Source organism: Thunnus maccoyii, chromosome 5 (genome assembly GCF_910596095.1).
Source record: "Thunnus maccoyii chromosome 5, fThuMac1.1, whole genome shotgun sequence".
Taxonomy (NCBI): domain Eukaryota; kingdom Metazoa; phylum Chordata; class Actinopteri; order Scombriformes; family Scombridae; genus Thunnus; species Thunnus maccoyii.
The window spans coordinates 3480972-3500172 of NC_056537.1; the positions used below are offsets into that span (position 1 = coordinate 3480972).

A 19201-nucleotide genomic window follows, 5' to 3' on the forward strand; every position below is an offset into this window, starting at 1 on the left:
TTCATCCACGGTGCAAAATCTAATTACAGGCACGCAAATGGATGGTTAAAAATTAAAAGCAATATATACATAGAAATGTAATCAGACCCAAACCAATAATTATTGAATACTAATTAGACTGCCGCACCTGCAATTGGATTTAATACAGCACCTCTCCCATGGATGAAGACAGATTGTTACCTCTTTCAAATTACTACAGTTCCCCACCAAGAGCACCAGCGTTTTATGGGCACTGACTCCAGTTCATACATACTCTAAACCCTCCTAAGGTTGTTAAAACTAATATTAAGCATATGACCTTGGTGTGGTAGCCATACAGCTCTTCTGAGCTACAGTTAGCTTTTCAATGTTATTTGGTCAAAGTTTCTGAGATCTGATCAACTCTGGAAGCTGTTTTAATTTGATTAAGAGTGAATATTTCCACCTCCGGGTAAAGTGAGATCACATTTCAGCTTCAGGTGCTGACAGTACAAACTAAAACCAGCCCCTCAGTTCTCTGCTGGTTTGTGAATGCGGAGCTCAGGGACCAGTTAATGACGATGAGTTTGATCTCTGGAGGCCTGAAGCAGCAGAAAGAAACACCTGCTGAACTCAGCTTGATTGATATCTGCTCTTAATTTAAACCTTCATCTGGGGAAAGAGGAGTGAACACCGAGCTCTCTGTTGAAACAAGCAGTGAACACAACTCTGACATATTGTCACCTTTTAAGTTGATACGTTGAACTTGTTAGCAAACAGTTGCTTATTTCCACATCCAGCAGTTACGGAGCAACATTATCATTCATTTGGGGTTGTGTGTCTGTCCACCTGGTGAATGTAAGTCCAATATTCACTCTCTTTTAGCTCTGTTTTTACTCTCTACCAACTCCTGAGGGAAATATCTGGCTCTTTAGCTGCTAAATGCTCCACTATGTTCACCAGCTAGTCTACAGCTAACTGTGTCTGTTTGCCGTTTGGTGCTGAGCAGGTAGTGTACAGTAGCTTTTTACAGCTTTTTCTCTGAAAACAGCTGCCTGTTGCAGCCCAAAATGACTCTATGAGAACGCTGAGAGTGAACCAAAACAGTAAAGTTGCAGCCGGACAGATAAACAATGAGCTGAAACTCACTATAAAGCTCCGTAAAGCCGAGAGTCACTGATAATTCTCTGTAGGTTCATCACTACGAGCCACAACCAACACATTACACACTGACACTTTATACACTGTTCTTGTAAAAATAGTGAATATAGCTGCTTTAACATGTAAAAGCTATTATCAGATGAACACTGAACATGTGCATCATCCATCATCACCTCATACCTGAACAGAATTACTGCAGGGACACTGGACGGAAACAAATTTGACGCTCTAACAGAATTTTGTTTCACACAAAGTCTTTCCAGGACAACGCCTTGTTTTCCAGGATAGTTAATTAGTTATAAAATTAGTTATTTCTGTGACTTTTCCACAGCTCAAAGGCTTCTCTACAATTTTCAAAGATTTCGAGGACGTGGATCCGTTTGGTGGTCATCACATCCTGAGGATCACTGAGAACTCACCTGGACACATTACATGTGATGCAATTGATAAAATAATATTTAATTCATATTAGAGAAAACTTGAAGATTGACTATTTGAAGGTTGACATTTGTTTTGAGGTCTGATACAGTTTATACAGGAAGAGTGAAGTGCTCATGTTGGAAAGTAAAATATCATTTATCATTTTATGATTTGATACCAAAATATAATAGTTAATCTTTAATGTAAAATACAAAGAAATCAATACGATAGATGAAATAAACAATATTTAAATCTCCTCATACTGGTTTTGTCTGTTTGAAATGATTCGTCTTCGACAGGACCGACACTGTGTTTTCCATCAGAAGGGCAGTTTGCTGGAGAGGGGGATCTTGCTTTTTAGGGTCAGGGTGGAGTTGACCTGCTCGGCGGACAGCAGGTTGTGCCACTGAGCGACCGGCCGCCGTGGGTTGGACAACATGTCGGCCCAGTGCCTCAGCTGGTTCCCTGTGGCATCGCAGCCCAGGAAGATCTTCCCCATAGCGTCGTTGCGGGTCATGGCGTCGTGGTCCCACACGGAGATCACCAGGTTCACTCTCTGAGGACGAGCAAAGTCGACACAAAACATCACGACAGAGTCAAGTGTGCAGGAGAGACGACTTTGTTGTCATGTTGTTGGGTGGGTGGATAAATTAAAGGGTCATTTCACCTACATTTAAAGTTTTGAAACAATCAAATTGTTTATATACCACAATATTTTTTCTGGGATTACACACATTAATGAAACAAGACAGGTGAGGAGGGGTCACATTACGCCACCCTAACCAAAGAAAAAGCAGTACTCCCTCCCCTCTAGTGGTTTAGATTCACGCAGAAAGTTCTGATGTTATTTTTCCAAGTTATTTATGAATTTATTTAAAGTTTAAGTCTGGTGATTTTCTATATTTTTCTTATTGTCAACAAATCTCATGTTTGGATCCAAACCAACAATGAACTGATCTACTAACAAGTATTGTGTGTGCATCTAAAGCCTGATATATCTTATTCCTCCGTTGTTGTCCAGAAACTATTAAAAAGACATAAATGAGCCACACCGCTGCACTGGGTGAAATATTCCTTTGTCCCAAAAGGACAGCAGGCAAAAAATGATTAGCAACCTCTTTTTCAAGGGAAATCCGGCCAAGTCGGCAGCGTTACAAGTTTCAGACATGCAGACACACAAATAAAACATTACTTAAAAACCAGATGACTATGTATAAAGGCTCAAAGAACAGAGAAAGTTACAAAACAATTGTTAATATTAAGAAAACTGAAATAAGCTAAAAACAGAGACAAATATCTGTCTGACATTACTGCTTCCATCCCAAGAGGTGAACCTTGGAAAGTTAATTTGAATTAATTAATATTTCTTATTAGAGCTACAGTAAACCAATAAATATGCCGGGCTGATATATGGTATTGGTGTATACACTATATCAGCTGAAAAATAAGAAGAAATCTCAGTAGAGAAATGCTAAAGATATGATTATGGTAATGTAAAAACAGTGTCTTCGTCACATACTGACAAGTTGATTTTTACACTGTAAAATGTCTTGCTCACTACATCTTAGTCACGGTTCTGAAACAAAGCAAATTCTTTGTTACGTATGTTACATATTAATTTCACCTGGATTTGTTCAAATGACACGTCGAAGGTGAAGGATTCGTTGTAATAAGGGTTCAGCGTCTTCTTTTTAATGGACGTCTTCCTTTTCCTCCACTTCCTCTTGTCCAGAGCCAACTGCACCTTCACATACGGATCTGCAAACACAGAGATAGATACACAGAACATGGTCAAAAAATAAATGTTTTCATACTTTGTGGCAAAGTTGGAGAAACAGTAAAATTGTTACAAAAATGTTATAATGGTAAGACGTCATTAAGAATTTGCAGTATCCACACCAAAAATTAAATGTCGGTATTTGTGTTTGATGGACTAAAACAGCATTTTTCTCCCCTGAAAACAAAACTTTTCCAAAATGTCCTCCAGGGTGTGTAAATGTGAAAACGCCAGCTTGGTGTTGTAGTGTGTTCGGGTAAAATGGGGAAAGCTTTGTAGAAACGCTGTCATTTCACTGACAGAACAGATGGTGGCAGTATTTCATTGGCAGAGGAAGAGGAAGAAATATAGCGACGGAACAACAATGGCGGACGGCTTCATGTGAGTCTTTATTGTCTACTTTGACAGCTTGTTTAGAGCTAAACGTAGCTATCTACCACCTTTCTCTACTCAAACTGTTGGAATCTGCTTGCAATAAACTAAATGTCAGGAAGCTGCTGTGGAAAGAGAACTAGTATACTGTCTATGGCTGACTTGCTCATCTGTCCTCCACACATGTCCAGTGGGAGGAAAATTCCCTGTTTTGGCATTTTTAATGTGGATGGAGCTATTTGCAAAAACGAGCTGAAACTCCTGCTGTGGATGCAGGTCATTTTAGAATTTATCTGACTTAGTGTTGACGTAGTTTAAGCTAAAAAACTGTTGTAGGTACGAGTTTTGGACAGACAGTGTGTTGTTAGCAATGGTATTGAAGAGTAAGAACTAACAGGTCTGACATCTGCAGGTATGTTTACATGCTGTTTAATGTGCTGCAGCTGAGCAGCTAATTAGCTATCTAGCTGCAGACAGATGTTAATATCACACTTTTCCCTGGTGAATGTTTGTTTGGTGGCTCGTTCAACAAGCTACGGTGCAGGACAAGATGTGTGTTCATGTTTGTTAGTTAGCTAAGAAGGAGACTTTAGCAGGAAAGCTAATGTGGGTTGTTGTTCAGAGTCTGTGACTCTTGTGTTGTGTAGCAGGATGCAATCAGGCTCAGTGTGACCGTCTGCTTTGCCAATGATAGAATGACATGTTATCGCTTTGTGTAAAGATCTGATTTGCTGTGTTGAAATAAAGTTTCTGACTATGTAGGTGGATAACAGAATATTTCATCGGATGAATACTAATACTAAACTAGGGGGCACAGTTACTAAGCAGATATGTACTGTAGAAGACAAAAAAAATTCAATTTCTGTCGGACTTTAACAAACTCTCAAACCTCGACATTCAGACTTCAACATGGAGACCAGACTGTCATGTCACCCTAAAGTGTTTTCTCTGTCAGAGCAGTGGTATGAAACATGTTTGGTTCAGAAGTTTTGGGGAGTGTATATTTTCATTAGGAGATCTCGGTTCAGTCTGACCTGAGGTTCCTCCGATGTCCATGGCCTTCAGGTTTTTGGCCTCCAGGATCACCACAGTCAGTTTGCTGGCAGTGGGAACGTAACGCAGAGAGAAGCAGATCTCCCCCAGGTTTTCTTCCTGCAGCACACAAACAAGACAGCAGAAACAAAAGTTGTATTACAACCATCACAAAATTCAGCACAAATTTTCACTGCTTATTTCAAGCGAAAACAAAACAAAATAAAAAGACGAAAATATTCTTTTTGCTAAAAAAGCAGAAGGTAGTGGTAAATGACATATCTTCTTATTCTTGTTTTGTATGACAAAAGAATATAATAACATATAAACATATTATGTATAACATATAATGTAAAACAACATTACTACAGATAAATTAACCTAATATCTAACTGTGTTGGTATGACCTACAGTTCCAGATAAATGTCACTTCTGGCTTCCATCTTTCTTTGGATTAGGGAACAGGGTTGAAGCTTTGGAAGAATAAAAGTCTTTTGATCCAGATAGTTGAAAGATTCTTTGAGGATTCTGGAAATACCTTTAAAACTGTGGCAGGTGTTTTTCAATGATCTTAAGGGTCTCTTTGAAACAACACAAGAGATTTATCTTTCAGAACGTAATGGTCATAAATGAGAAACTGGACTACCAAAGTTCAAATTCAGCAAATGCCTAAACACCTGTCCAGCCACTGTCACTTGCTTTATGAAATGTAGACCAGTGTGAAAAGGGAATAATGACAAAGAAAACCTCAAATTTGGCGGGTTCAGCGAGGTCCTGCCACTCCTCGATGACGTGGTTCCAGTCGACGTCGCCGAGCTGCAGCCTGAGCTCGCCAATGATGTTGTGTTTGGAGAATCTGTTGAAGTCAAACATCTGCAACACCACCGTCGACTTCAGCAGCGTAGACTTGGCTATCTGGGAAAAGAAAATTACCCGTGTTAAAAACAGAAGCCTCTTTTTTTTGTTTGTGTTTGTTTGTAGCATTGAGTTTAGATTGTTAAAAGGGTCAGTTCACCTAAAAATATGCCAAAACATCATCATGGAGATGAAGCAACTCAACAAAGAGGCAGAACATCTTGATATCCTTTAGCTGAAATATTATTTCAGCTTTACCTGGTGTGTGACATGTAGCTGCAATTTACGATTATTTTCATTATCAATTAATCTGTTGACTATTTTCTTGATTAAACAATTAGTTCTTTAGTCAATAAATTGTTAGAAAATGGTGAAAAATGTCAATCACTGTTTCTCAAAGCCCAAGGTGACATCAGCAAATGTCTTGTTTTGTTTCGACCAATTTGGATGCTTTTGTCCTAAAAAGTGACTCAAAACAATTAATCGATTATCAAAATAATTGGCGATTCATTTTGTAGTTGGCAACAAATCGAGTAGTTGCAGTTCTGCTTCAAATAACGACCAAAATGGACGTAGCTGCACCTCAACATTTCTACTGACTGCTGCACTGCAGTTTGAAGCAGGAGACAAAAACAAAGAGTTATGGGAAGGTTACTTCCTTGTGATGTCAACAGGTACGTTTTTAGGCAAGAGGCAAGATAGATGTTCAACTAGAGCGCCAGCAGCTGGAGGCGCCAAAGAGCTCACTCTATGGAGGGTCATTTTAACCAAGATTACCGGCTTTTACCTGGAAGTTGAAATGTTCGTTGAAGACGGGGTTCAGCGTGTGTCTGAACACTTTGGTCTCGCAGGTTTTGGATTTGTCAGGACAGATGTAGACTTTCACGTAGGGGTCAGAGCTTCCTCCCAGGTCCATGGCCTTCAGGTTGGCGGCTTGTTTGATCCCCACAGTGAGCTGTAAACAGAGAGAGTTATGAGCACAGAACAAAGATCATTTTCATTATTCATTTATCTGCTGATTATTATAAATGCTCATCACAATTTCCCAGAATCCAAAATGATGTCTTCAGATTGCTTTTCTGTCTGACCAACAGTCCAAAACCTAAAAATATTCAGTTCACAACAATGTAAGACAATGAAAATCAGCAAATTGTCACATGTGAAAGGCTGGAATCATCAAATGTTTGTTGATTCTGGTTTGAAAACTGACTTAGTTGCAATTGGGCTGTAACTAACAACTATTTTCATTATCAATTACTCTGTCGATTATTGTCTGTGATTCATCTAGTGGTTGTTTGGTCTATTAAATGTCAGAAAATGTGAAAAATATCGATCACTGTTTCTTAAAGTCCAACATGACGTCCGCAAATGTCTTGTTTTGTCCACAACTCAAAGATATTCTATTTACTGTCATAGAAGACTACAGAAACCAGAAAATATTCACATTTGAGAAGCTGGAATCAGAGAATTAGGACTTTTTTCTTAAACAATGTCTCAAAATAATTAAGCGATTATCAAAATAGTTGGCGATTAACATAACAGTTGGCAGCAAATTGATTAATCGACCAATTGTTTCAGCTCTACTGTGAGTTATAGCAGAGGAGCTGCTCTGTAAAACGTCACCTCCGACTGATTGGCGTTGTACTCCAGAGAGTAGAGCAGCTTTCCTCTCTGTTGTTTGGTCGAGCCGTAGTCCACATCTGCCACATCAGGCTGAACCTGTCGTACCACAGGAAACATCACACACATCTGGTTAGTGACGTCATGCAAACGAGGATGTCGGCCAAACCAAGATATGATTTGCCCACCGCTTTTTAAATTTATCAGGGATCAGTTTTTTCTGTATACTTCTGCACACTGTGACTGAAAGTTTAGCCTCAGTTTGCGTTTCTCATATATTATAATTAAACACCTTTGAGTCACAGGTTGAAGCATCTGTTTTTTCAGAAAAATAAACACCCAGCGGTCTTTAAAAACCAAGCTCATTTTTACAGTATCATGTGTTTCTGATTTTTAATAAATGATGCATTTCCTCCGATTGCAATAAATAAATAAATAATTTAAATCATAAGCTGGCAAATAAATCATTGCTCTTTACTTCTTACAGGTTTATGTAGTAGCCTGTTTTGTTTTGAATTTGTTGTTTTCAATAAAGGAAAGTAAAAAGAAACTTGTAGATGTATAAAAAGTCACTCACCAGAGCTGCGGTGGTTTTTCCGTTCACTCCCTTCAAGTTGATCTTCTCATCGTTCTTATTCTGCCGCTTCTTCTTCTTCCCTTTGCAGCAGCACTTGATGCAGATACACAGAAGGCAGAGCAGAATCAGCAGACCACCAGCCGCAAAGATGGTGTAGATCGCCCATCGAGGCACTGCGGGAGACAACATGGACCGCCAGTTAGTTAGTTGTGTTATTTATTGTCATGCATACAATGATTGAATGAATTTCTGTTTTCATGTCACACCATTAATGCAACATACGAGTAACAACTTCCAGTCCAAACAGAAACAGATCATCAAACCACAGACTGTATGTATGCAGAAAAACAAACAAAAAAAACCTTCATAACCGCAACCTGTATAGAACTTTTTGTTCTTAATGACCAGCAAAAATATCCATTTCACAAAGTGTTTTCATAATTTCAATATCTTCCATACAGAAGTAATCGTTTTTAGTTTTCTGTGATAATAATAATCATAATAAGGGGAAATAAATAAATAACTGACAAAGCTGATCCTGTTCTTCAGCACCAACATATCGTCCTGTTTCCAAATGTTATGGTCAGATATCACATCTCAGTCTGGCACATAGAGATAAATTTCACATAATTTTCAGACACTACTAAACTCATTTTTGATTAAACCATATGTTCTAAATTAGGCTGGTTTAATAATTAGCTCATTATCTTGTTGACCCGTTTTTCTTTAAACTGATAAAAAACAAAATCTGTAAACCAATATTCACTTTGTCGTTGAAAACATTCGCTTCCTCACACTCTGCTTTCTGAAATAAGGTGTGCAGGTAGATGGTGTGAAGATACAAGTGCCCACGTAAGTTCTTACATAACATCTCTAACAAAGAACTTCTGTCCCAAAGTCCACAAATAAACTCCGACACAAGAAACGTTCACAGCTCAAAAAGTTTAGCACTTCAACAATCATATAATGAGCAATAAAACATGAAAAGGAATTTCTCTTCCACCTAACCTCAATCACATAACCAACTGTCTTTTCTGTTAACAGAGACCATTAAAGCTGCCTTAATGTACCTAACAGTCACATTCTATAATTTTATATTTCCATACAAAATGTTTTTCTTGAGCTGTACAAAAAAAGCAACAGGATGTTATTTTCTGCTATATGGGAAGGAAACAGAGTTGAAGTTTAAAACTTTTTTATTGTCTGACACTGGGATCGCTCCATCCACCGATGACCTATTTAGAGTTTTGGAGACCGAGGACAGCCTGAGGCAAAATTCAGACAGCAATTTGGGGCCAAATTCTCACTTTGCTCTAAAAACCACTTTGTGTCCATCAACTAGGGGTTCAGTCTAGTGTGTGTTGCTCCATTTCAGGTGTGGGACACACTTGCCTACTACCTGGTGGGGCATAAACGAACAAATCTCATGTTTGGATCCAAACCAACAATGAACTGATCTACTAACAAGTATTGTGTGTGTATCAAAGCCTGATATATCTTATTCCTCCGTTGTTGCAAAAAAAACTATTAAAAACAAGTCAGTGAGCCATATTGCTGCACTGGGAGACATGTTCCTTCATTATGAAGAGTTTGGTTACTTGAGTTTGTTTAGAAACGGCTCCAAAGACCAATAACTGATAAGATTGTAACTCTGAGGATAGAAGTTCCTAGTACAGCAGATACAGACACAGAGGAATAAGATACTTTATCAGGCTTTGGATACACACACAATACTTATAAACAGTTCAGGTTATTGTTGGTTTGGCTCTACACATGAGATTTGTAGACAATAAGAACAAGATTAGGTTAAAACCTGGTACATGGCTGGACCGTGTATGAAACACTAGAGGGATACAGGAAGGGGCGACACATGGCGACCAAGCCCCCAGGAAGTGCGCTAGGCTTTGACTGAAGCTAATCACAGGGCCTTTCTTAATACCAAGAACACCAACTTGAATATTTGCCAGTTGGGAATTGGTAAGTTCGACTCAGGAGTACAAACTTCCGATGACGGGAGGACGCAGTTGGAACAGCAGCAGCTCAGCTTCAACACACCTGCCTGACTGAACTGTGACAAAATAATGTCTCAAAGCTCCACTAACACTTAAAAAATACACACAAAACAACCTCACTGACAGAGAGATGCAGTAAATTATGTTATTCTGTCTGTTATGTAGCTTAATAAAATAAAGTGACATTTAATAAAGATCTGTATCTGTACATATGGAGCTTCAGAGGCAGCTCTATGCAGTAAAAACATGAAGCTTCACTTTACATCCAGATAAATTAATGTGGCAGCTACAAGTGTTAGATTTCATCTGTGAGAACCAACATTTATCTACCAAGAGGAATTATATCATAAATCAAAATATGCTGCGGAGACATTAGAGCCAGCGGTAAATCACCAAAGAGCCGCACAGATCAGTTCATCGGATCATGTTCTCACCAGGATGACGACATGTTGACCAGCTGATCATCTCAGGAGTCGCTAGGCTGCTAACAGCTGAGATGATCGGCTGGTCTCACGCGGCCAGCAGCTCCTCATATCTCCAAAACATCTGAGCAAATTTCCAAATATGCATTATTTGGATAAACTGACCTGATATTGGCAATCTAAATGGTTACTTTCTCGCCTGATAAATATATATTAACAGCCATACAGTGAAAATTACAACAGATTGTAGCCTGGCTCAAATTTCCGCCATTGCTGCTGCTGGTTGGTGCACAATGCATTCTGGGATACTTGGCTGTCCCAAGCTTCAGGACAATGGTGTAACTTCATCACTCAGTCAGTCAGTCACAGACATTTGAGTTTAAAAGTAGAAAATCACCAGCCGTAAACCTTTATGTGAAGTTTGTGTGACTTTGCTGCATTTTCAAACATCAGAGCTACAAATGGATGATGAGCTGATGACACATTTCTTTTCTCATAAACTCTTTTTGGACACAGATGGTAACAAAGGTTTAATTACACCCATCTTTCCCAGTTGTCACCCAGTCTAAAAGCGTCTGAGCAGGTGAACAGCTTTGGTCCTAAACTCCTCCAAACAGGTCTGAGAAGGCTTTAGTATGGTGACTTACAGGGGATCTTATCCAGCAGATCATTGAAGAAGTTGGATATGGCAGCGGCGGCCGGGTTGACGGTGGCGTTAGTGTGGGTCAAGGTGGTGGAGAGGATGGTGGTGGGGTGCAGGGGTGTAGGGGTGGGTGCGGACCCTGAGGGTGGTGGATGAGATGAATTTGGTGATGAATGGTTGATGAACATGATGAGGAGGAATGAAGAGAAGAGCCCTGGAAGCGAGAGAGAGGTGAAACAAGTTGATGTTGGGAGTTAGTCTGGCCTCTAGTGGTTAACGGGAGGTTTTACTTCCTGTCTCAACCTTTGTGAGATGAGTTAAAGAATAATTCAAAGCAAACACACTGAGGAAACTATGAGTAAATCTTCAAATAAAAACTAAACAATGATGTGAAATTATAGTTTTAATGCAAAGTCTTATTCAACAACCTGCATGTATCTGTTTCTGCTTAATAAAACGTTTCCTCCACCGCCCCACAAAATATCTTCTTCTGAGAGTTGATTTAACTGTTTGTCCTCTTTCAGTAATAAGAAGCATCTTGGATTTCTGTGAAGTCTCTATCAGTAATGTTTGCTAATGTAACCTATTATTCAATCAGAAGCAAAATCAGAAACAGGTTTATTGCCCAGCAGGTTTTCAAATAAAAGGAATTTGCCTCGATGTTCAATCAGAGAAAAGATCAAATACAAGTCAAGTAATCATGAATATAAAATAGAAATTTACAATAAAAACATGTAAAATATGTTGACTGAGGAATGTGTTCATTGTATAAAGAGTACATGCAATAAGCAAATAATAATGTAAAATTTGCATTGATGTAATGTGTCAATTTAAGGAAAAAGGTAGAGATTTATAGACTCAACAACTCAACATCGCCAGACTAGAACTTCGATATTGTACAATTCTACAAAACCATGATACGTTCAATTGCAACGTTATTAAAATTTCCACTTTTTGCAGTAAATGCACGTGGCAGTACAGTATGTTAATGGTAGGAAAAAATGTTATTTGCAGGTCAATCTATGAAGGAAAGTTGCACTTGTTTCCTCCACATCCTGACTTTCCACCTTAATATATACAGTATGGCTCATAAGTTTACATACCCTGGTAGAATTTGTGAAAAATTGGCCATTTATTGGAAAATATGACTGATGATGCTGAAAACTTTTGTTTTATTTAGAGATAGTGGTCAGGTGAAGCCATTTATTTTCACATAATTGTGTTTTCCCTTTTTAAATCATAATGATAACTGAAATCACCAAAATGGCCCCTGATCAAAAGTTAATAAACACACAAGTTGACACACACAGGTTTAAATGGCTATGAAGGGTAAGTTTCCACACCTGTGACTTGTTTGATTGTAATTAGTGTTTATGTATTAATAGTCAGTGAGTTTCTCAGCTCTTGAGAGACTCCTGCACATTTCATCCAGGGCTGCTCTGACTTTACTGGATACTGAGCCATGAGGAAAGCAAAAGAACTGTCAAAGGACCTGCGAGAAAAAGGAAGTTGAACTTTATAAATCAGGAAAAGGATATAAAAAGATATTTGAAAATGCCAATCAGTAGTGTTCAAGCTGTGATGAAGAGGTGGAAAATGAAGGGTTCTGTTGATATCAAACCACAGTCAGGTAGAACAACAAAGATTTCAGCCACAATTGCCAGGAAAATTGTTCAGATTGCAAAGTAAAACCCGCATGCAACTTCAGCTGACAGTTGAATGTGGCTGTTTTAAGATGCACAATTAGGAGGTACTTGAACAGAAATGGGCTGCGCGGTCAAGTTGCCAGAAAAAGCCGTTACTACGCCAACGCCACAAAACAGCCTGATAACAATACGCCAAACAGCACCTACACAAGATTCAAAACTTCTGGAACAAAGTTATTTGGAGTGATGAGACCAAAATTGACTTTTATCATCACAACTATAGACACTATGAATGATTCACATCTTACAGATTGTGCAAGGGTATGTAGACTTATGAGTACAACTGTATAAACAAAAAATGTATTCCAGTGTTGATACTGAACTTTGGCAAATCATCTCCTGGGGACACTGAGCCAAGACTGAATTCATCCACAGTCCTCTGACAAACCTTTTAAAACAGGTAAGAATGCCATCACATAACGTTGACATAAATCTATCAAGAGCTGTATCTTCATCTTCCAAATACCTTTTCACTGTCTAAAACTGCCCCCAGTTTACAAAAAAACAAAAACATTTTCACGTCCAATTTTTTTTTTTTTCACTTTACAGAAAATCCAATCATGTCTTCACCTTCCAAATGCCTTTTCACTGTTTAAGAAGTTAGTTTAGTTCAGGACTACAGAAGTGTCAAGAAACTGGTGACAAAATGGCTGAATGTGAATGTAACGTTAACATTATTTTTCACATTATATACAGTTTTATCAAAGCGAACATAAAATATTGACCAATGATTTAAAAGTCACATTTTTGTGTCGAAACAGGAAGCTGTGTTGGTACATAATGCAGTGAGGAATAATTCAAGAATGTCCCATCAAGTTTTTTATGATTGAAGCCACCTAAAGTCCGAAAACGACATACTAGGAGTTTGAATGTTTTAGCCAATTAACTACATTTTGGCTTGAGACAATAAAATAATCCCAAAATGGCCGCCACTTCCAGATCAAACATATGAAAAGTGTCGATCTAAGATTGTTTTTGAGTCACTTAGTTACACTGACAGTCCACAGCAAAGGGTTTTACTTCAGCCGTTTGGTTATTGAATGTCATGCCTGATGAAGCAAAAGAAGGTAGAAAAAAGCGTCGCCATATAAAACCATTCACTGTCACACTATTTTTAAACTGGGAAGGAATTGGACAATGAAAAGTCTTAAACTGGAGTTTGGAGGTTTCCCAACAACAGTGACGTATAAAATCAAACAAACATTAAACTCCGCTGACATGACTGAGTGGAATTCCAGCCGCAGGTCTCCACCATGAACAAACAGCAGCAGCACATTAAGTCACAGTCTGATAACAACACACCTCACAACGTTTCAACACTGTTTCTGTGTTACCGCCTGAGGAATCTATCTGATAAAGAAGCAACATACACACAAAATACAATTTCCCAGCCACCAAACCTTCACATAAACCTGATTCTAACCTTAACAACATGAAACCTCTTAAAGTTTCAACGCTTAAACAACCTTTAGAGGAGGAGCCAAAACATCCTCACTTTCCAAAAAAGGTCACAAAATGTCTTCACTTTTACAATTTTCAAAGAAAACAAAACAAAACAAAAGAGAAACCTGTGTACTAAAAAGACTAACTAAAAAGAAAATATAATATTTTTGAAAAATATCTCAACTTTCTAATAATGTTGATGCTTTCCAAAGTCTCTTATCTTTTTCTGAAATATTCTCACCTCCCAGAAATATCTAGACTTTGCAGAAATGTTCTGGTTTTAAACATAAACATAGAAAAATATAAGAATTTTTTTTTTAATGTCTGAACTTTCTAAAAATGTCCCTACTTTTTGTAAAATGTCCTTGTTTCCCAGAAATATCTCCACTTAGCAAAGAATGTACTTACTTTCAAGAAATTACCTCCTTTTTTGAAAATTTCTTCATCTACCAAATATGTTTCCACTGTCCTCACTATACAAAAAACATTTTCACTTTATATAAACACCCTCACATTTCAAAATTACCTGACTTTCCAAAAATGTTTCACACTTTCCCAAAAAAGTCAGGGTTAGGGTTTTTTGGAAACTTTGGAAAATGTCCTCACTTTCCAGAAAAGTCTCCACTTTGTGAAAAATGTCCTATTTAAAAAAAAAACTTAGCAATTTCTTTTTTCACTTTACAAAAACGGACTCACATTTCAAAATTGCCTGGCATTTCAAAAAATGTCAGTTTAAAAAAAAAAAGTTAAAAAATGCCAAAATGTCAACCTTTGAAAAAAGTCTTTCAAATATCTCCACTTTACAATGTCCCTACTAATAAAAAACGACCTCACTTTCCAAAAATGTCCTAGTTTCGAAAACTTCCCCTCCTTTCAAATGCCTTTTTAATGTCTAAAGTTGCCCTCACTGTATACAATTATTTTAATTTTACAAAAAATGTCAGTCATAGTTTTCTAAAAATGTTCCTCACTTCCCAGAAAAGTCTTCACTTTGCAAAAATTTGTCCTTACTACTAAAAAATGTCTTCACATCCCAATTTCCTTTTCATTGTCTAAAAATGTCCTGTCATAATGAAAATGTCATAATTGTCAAAAAAAAATGTCCTACTTGAAAAAAATGTCCTCAATACACAGAAACATTTTCACTTTACAAAAACATCCCCACATTCAAAAATGTCTTTCTAAAAATGTTTCACTTTTTCTAAAATGTCCTCATGTCTCCAGAATGTCTCCACTTTGTAGAGACGTCCTTACTTATAAAAAATGTGTTGCTCTAAAATGTTGTTTGGTTGTCACACAGACAGAACTGGAAGAGCACAAACAAACACACAGCGTACTGAAGCTACTTGAAGCAAAGCTGAACAAACACCGCTGCTTCAGGAGGTTTGTCACTCAGTCAGTTTCTGTGTAAATATACTGATGAAGATTTTCATCTCAAAGAATAATGAGCTCTTAAATGGACTTGTGAGCAACACAAAGCCAGAACAGTTTTTTTTAATCTCTTTCATTCTGGTTTGGTAAAGTTCAACAGATATTTAAAGTTTGCTTCCTCATTTACGAGTAAATATATACAGCTGATTGGACAAATGCACCTCTGGCTGAGCTCCATCAGTTCACATTATATCATCTGTGAAGATTCTCAGTGATCCAGGTCATCATTATCCTCGATGTGTGGGGGGAGATTCCCAGGTATTTAACCTCTGTGGGGTCGTTATCAAGGTCATTGTTAAGGGCCCGACCCCTCAGATTTATCTGCTGACCCTTTGGAGGGGCCTGACCCCTAGGTTGGGAACCACTGGACTAAACTAGCTAACTGTATATAAAGTAGTGTAAACTAGCTCCACCTCCAGCAGCTACAACAGTAACATGCTGCTCTAACACTGATGCTTCACTATTAATAATCTAATGATGTCATATATAATAATATATCAGTCAGAGGGACCAAACCACTACTTTTACTGCAATACTTTAACTACATCAAGCTCATAATACTTATGTACTTTTACTGCAATACTTTAACTACATCAAGCTCATAATACTTATGTACTTTTACTGCAATACTTTAACTACATCAAGCTCATAATACTTATGTACTTTTACTGTAGGAGGATTTTTCATGCAGGACTTTAACTTGTAATTGAGTATTTTTACATTGTTGTATTGGTACTTTTACTTAAAGGACCAGCTTGTAGGATTTAGTTGCATCTAGTAGTGAGGTTGCAGATTGCAACCAACTGAATACCCCTCCTCCTCCCCTTCCGAGTGTGAAGGACAACCTACGGTGGCCACCAAACTCGCAAAAAATGCAAGAGGTCCTCTCCAGAGCCAGTGTTTGGTTTGTCCATTCTGGGCTACTGTAGAAACATGGCGGCTCCGTGGAAGGGGACCCTCTGTCTATGTAGATATAAATGGCTCATTCTAAGGTAACGAAAACACAATGATTTTTATTTTTAGGTGATTATACACTAACTAAAACTTATGAATATTACATTCCATCTCTTCCAAGTCCGTTCTGCTAGATGCTACTAAATTCTACATACTGCACCTTTAAGTAAAGGATCTTGCAATGCTGCCAGAGTTAATGGTACATCATCATACAGCTTTAAATGTCTTACTGTGCAGAAACAACAGTGCAAATATTCAGTTTACTGTCATGTCAGACAAAGAAATGTGTTAAATCACAACATCTGAGAAGCTAAAACCAGCACATTTTTGGCATATTTGCTTCAAAAATTACTAAAATGATTATTCCATTATCAAAATCTAGACGCAATGAAGATGCTTTTTTTTCTTTCTGAAACAGTTTTACTTCTACATACTGAACATTTTAGTAAAGAAAACCAAGAAACATGGATGAGAGGTTCTTTAAGTGCTCAGGAAAAAATGGAAATTTGAGCATTTTATTCCACGACAACTGGAAGATTGCTGAGGTAGATCGTGTGACAAATGAAAGCTCCAGACCATCTCCTCAATGGATGCTCTTTGTCAACCAAAGCAGATCTATATTTTTTTTAAAATTTGGATCACAATTATTCGCCAAAATGAAGCTGTAAGTGAAATATTTTACTCACTGATGCTGAGTTTTACAGAAATGTCGGCATCCCTGCTCGCTCTCACTAGAGGACCGGCGCCAAGACTATTTGTGGCGCTCAGAAAAAAAGGGAGTTGTGCATCGAGAACGAGTGAGGAGGAAGGAAGTGACGTCCAGCAGAGAGACTGGACTGGACTTTTTCCTTAAAAACAATCCTCAAACTGTTTGATCAGAGAGGAAACGAGCTGCTCCCTCATCTACATCCACGCTGGCTGTAATCAGCAGGAAAACACAACAACAACAATCCATCTGAAGCAGCATCAGCAGGAACCTCCTTCCAAACATCCATCTGACTACTCAAACAGTGAAAGTGCTCAGTGACAAACAAGTTCACTGCCTGTTCTGCTCGCCTGAGGTAGACAACTGGAGTCAAATCCTTTACTTAAACTGCATTAACTCATTTTTTTGTCCAATTTGGGGAACGAGGAGGAAACAAGAAACACAACACAACTGTTCTGGTTCACTCTCAGCGTCTCATAGCATTGTTTTTCAGAGATAAAGCTGTCAAAAGCCGCTGTACACTACCTGCTCAGCACCAAACAGCAAACAGACACAGTTAGCTGTAGACTAGCTGGTGAACATAGTGGAGCATTTAGCAGCTAAAGAGCCAGATATTTCCCTCAGGAGTTGGTGGAGAACAAAAACAGAACTAAAAGAGAGTGAATATTGGACTTATATTCACCAGGTGGACAGAAACACGACTCTACATGAATCATAATGTTGCTCCGTAACTGCTGGATGTGGAAATAAGCAACTGTTTGCTAACATGTTGGCCACAAGTACTTTATAAGCTGATAATATGACAGAAGTAGTTTTTACAGACTATTCTGCTGAAAACAAGTGGACAAAAAACTTAATTTCAAGCAGCTTTAACCAGATTGAAACTATAAAGGATCAAGAATAGAACCCTGAGGAACCTCACATGTGATTATTGACATTATCAATGGGAGGATCATGTTGCTCCGTAACTGCTGGATGTGGAAATAAACAACTGTTTGCTAACAAGTTCAACACATCAACTTAAAAGCTGATGATGTGTCAGAGTTGTGTTCACTACTTGTTTCTGCTGAAAACCAGTCGATAAAACATCAGTTAATGCAGGTTTACATTTCAGACTTTTTAAGACCTTTTCAGGCCTTTTGAGGAAACTAACTTCTGTGCTTTTTAAGACTTTTTAAGACCTGCAGATGCAAAACAGTCTCACTGCTTCTGTGTTTAATTGTCACACAAACAATAAATGTGGCAGAAAAACAAGTTTGGTCCACAAACCAGAAGCTGTTTACACACTTTACATACACATGTTCAACTGAAGAAGAAAAGATCCAGAGTCACAATGTCTGAAAAGGCAAACAGTATTTATAGATTCATAGAAAAACATGGCAGTTTAGCTTGTATAAACCCTGGTTGTAAGACTTTTCTGTCCAGTAAACTGGACTTTTTAAAATGTTTTTTCTCTTTTAATTTGTGAACCTGAGAATCATGATGATCACGGTTGATGTAGTTTAATGTCACATAAACTCACATGTGCTTTTAATTCAAACAGTTAATCAATCAATCAGAAATACTGAATGTGTGACTCTAAAGTAACAGAACAGAAACAGAAAGATGCCTTTCCTGGATAAAACGATGATGATAAACGAGTGCTGAAAGCAGAATGTTAATGACTGATGAGCTCTAAAAATGAAGTACAAAAGGATGTAAGAAAACCATCGAGAAAGAAGTAAAGAGAATAAAGAAGTGAAAGTTGTGAAGATGGAAAGAAAAGAAGAATTAAAGAAAGAAAGATGGAAGGAAGTGAAGAAGGATGGACAAAAAGAAGGAGACAAAGAGACAAACTGACAGTAAGACAGGTGAAGAGTGTTTTGAACCTCAGAAAAAACAAGTTAAAACATTCACACAGCTTCAGTTTAAACATTCAGAGCCAGTTTTTACACATGTAAAGTTCAAACATTTACAGAAACATGAGAATAAATAATGTGTTTTTTGCTTTTTAAAGGAAGTAACATTAAAGAAACAGTGAGTCTAAATGGAAAAACAACATTAACAGCAACATTACCTGAGTGTAACGATGAGAGTTTCTGTCCAGAAGTTTGTTTCCTTTTCTAAAGTTTT

General features: G+C 37.8%; 1 protein-coding gene and 1 long non-coding RNA gene across 3 annotated transcripts; one reads left to right on the forward strand and one right to left on the reverse strand.

Annotated features, from left to right (window-relative positions):
- Positions 1-1557: 1557 nt before the first annotated feature.
- syt8 (synaptotagmin VIII) lies at positions 1558-17665 on the reverse strand. Of its 2 annotated transcripts, none has more exons than XM_042413016.1 (8): positions 17070-17665; positions 7773-7945; positions 7199-7294; positions 6363-6530; positions 5468-5635; positions 4723-4840; positions 3164-3297; positions 1558-2095 (listed from the first exon to the last, which is right to left on the reverse strand). In XM_042413016.1, coding segments are annotated over exons 1-8 (1095 nt in total). In that variant the 5' UTR covers positions 17071-17665; the 3' UTR covers positions 1558-1858. The 2 variants fall into 2 exon arrangements, with proteins under 2 accessions (XP_042268950.1, XP_042268949.1); XM_042413015.1 differs by lacking the exon at positions 17070-17665 and adding an exon at positions 10854-12186.
- On the forward strand, positions 3444-15469 carry LOC121898100. Its single transcript, XR_006096348.1, has 3 exons — positions 3444-3697; positions 7861-7974; positions 15299-15469. It is a non-coding gene; the product is annotated as an uncharacterized LOC121898100 (long non-coding RNA).
- Positions 17666-19201: the final 1536 nt, after the last annotated feature.

Bases quoted from the DNA above. Each gene is read 5' to 3' on its own strand.
- syt8 (XM_042413015.1), bottom strand. From the start codon at position 11,037: ATGTTCATCAACCATTCATCACCAAATTCATCTCATCCACCACCCTCA. The intron at 7,295-7,772 runs GTGAGTGACTTT...GTGGTACGACAG, and splicing joins GAAAAACCACCGCAGCTCTG to GTTCAGCCTGATGTGGCAGA. The intron at 4,841-5,467 runs GTTTTCTTTGTC...TGTGTGCTGCAG, and splicing joins CTGAACCCGCCAAATTTGAG to GAAGAAAACCTGGGGGAGAT.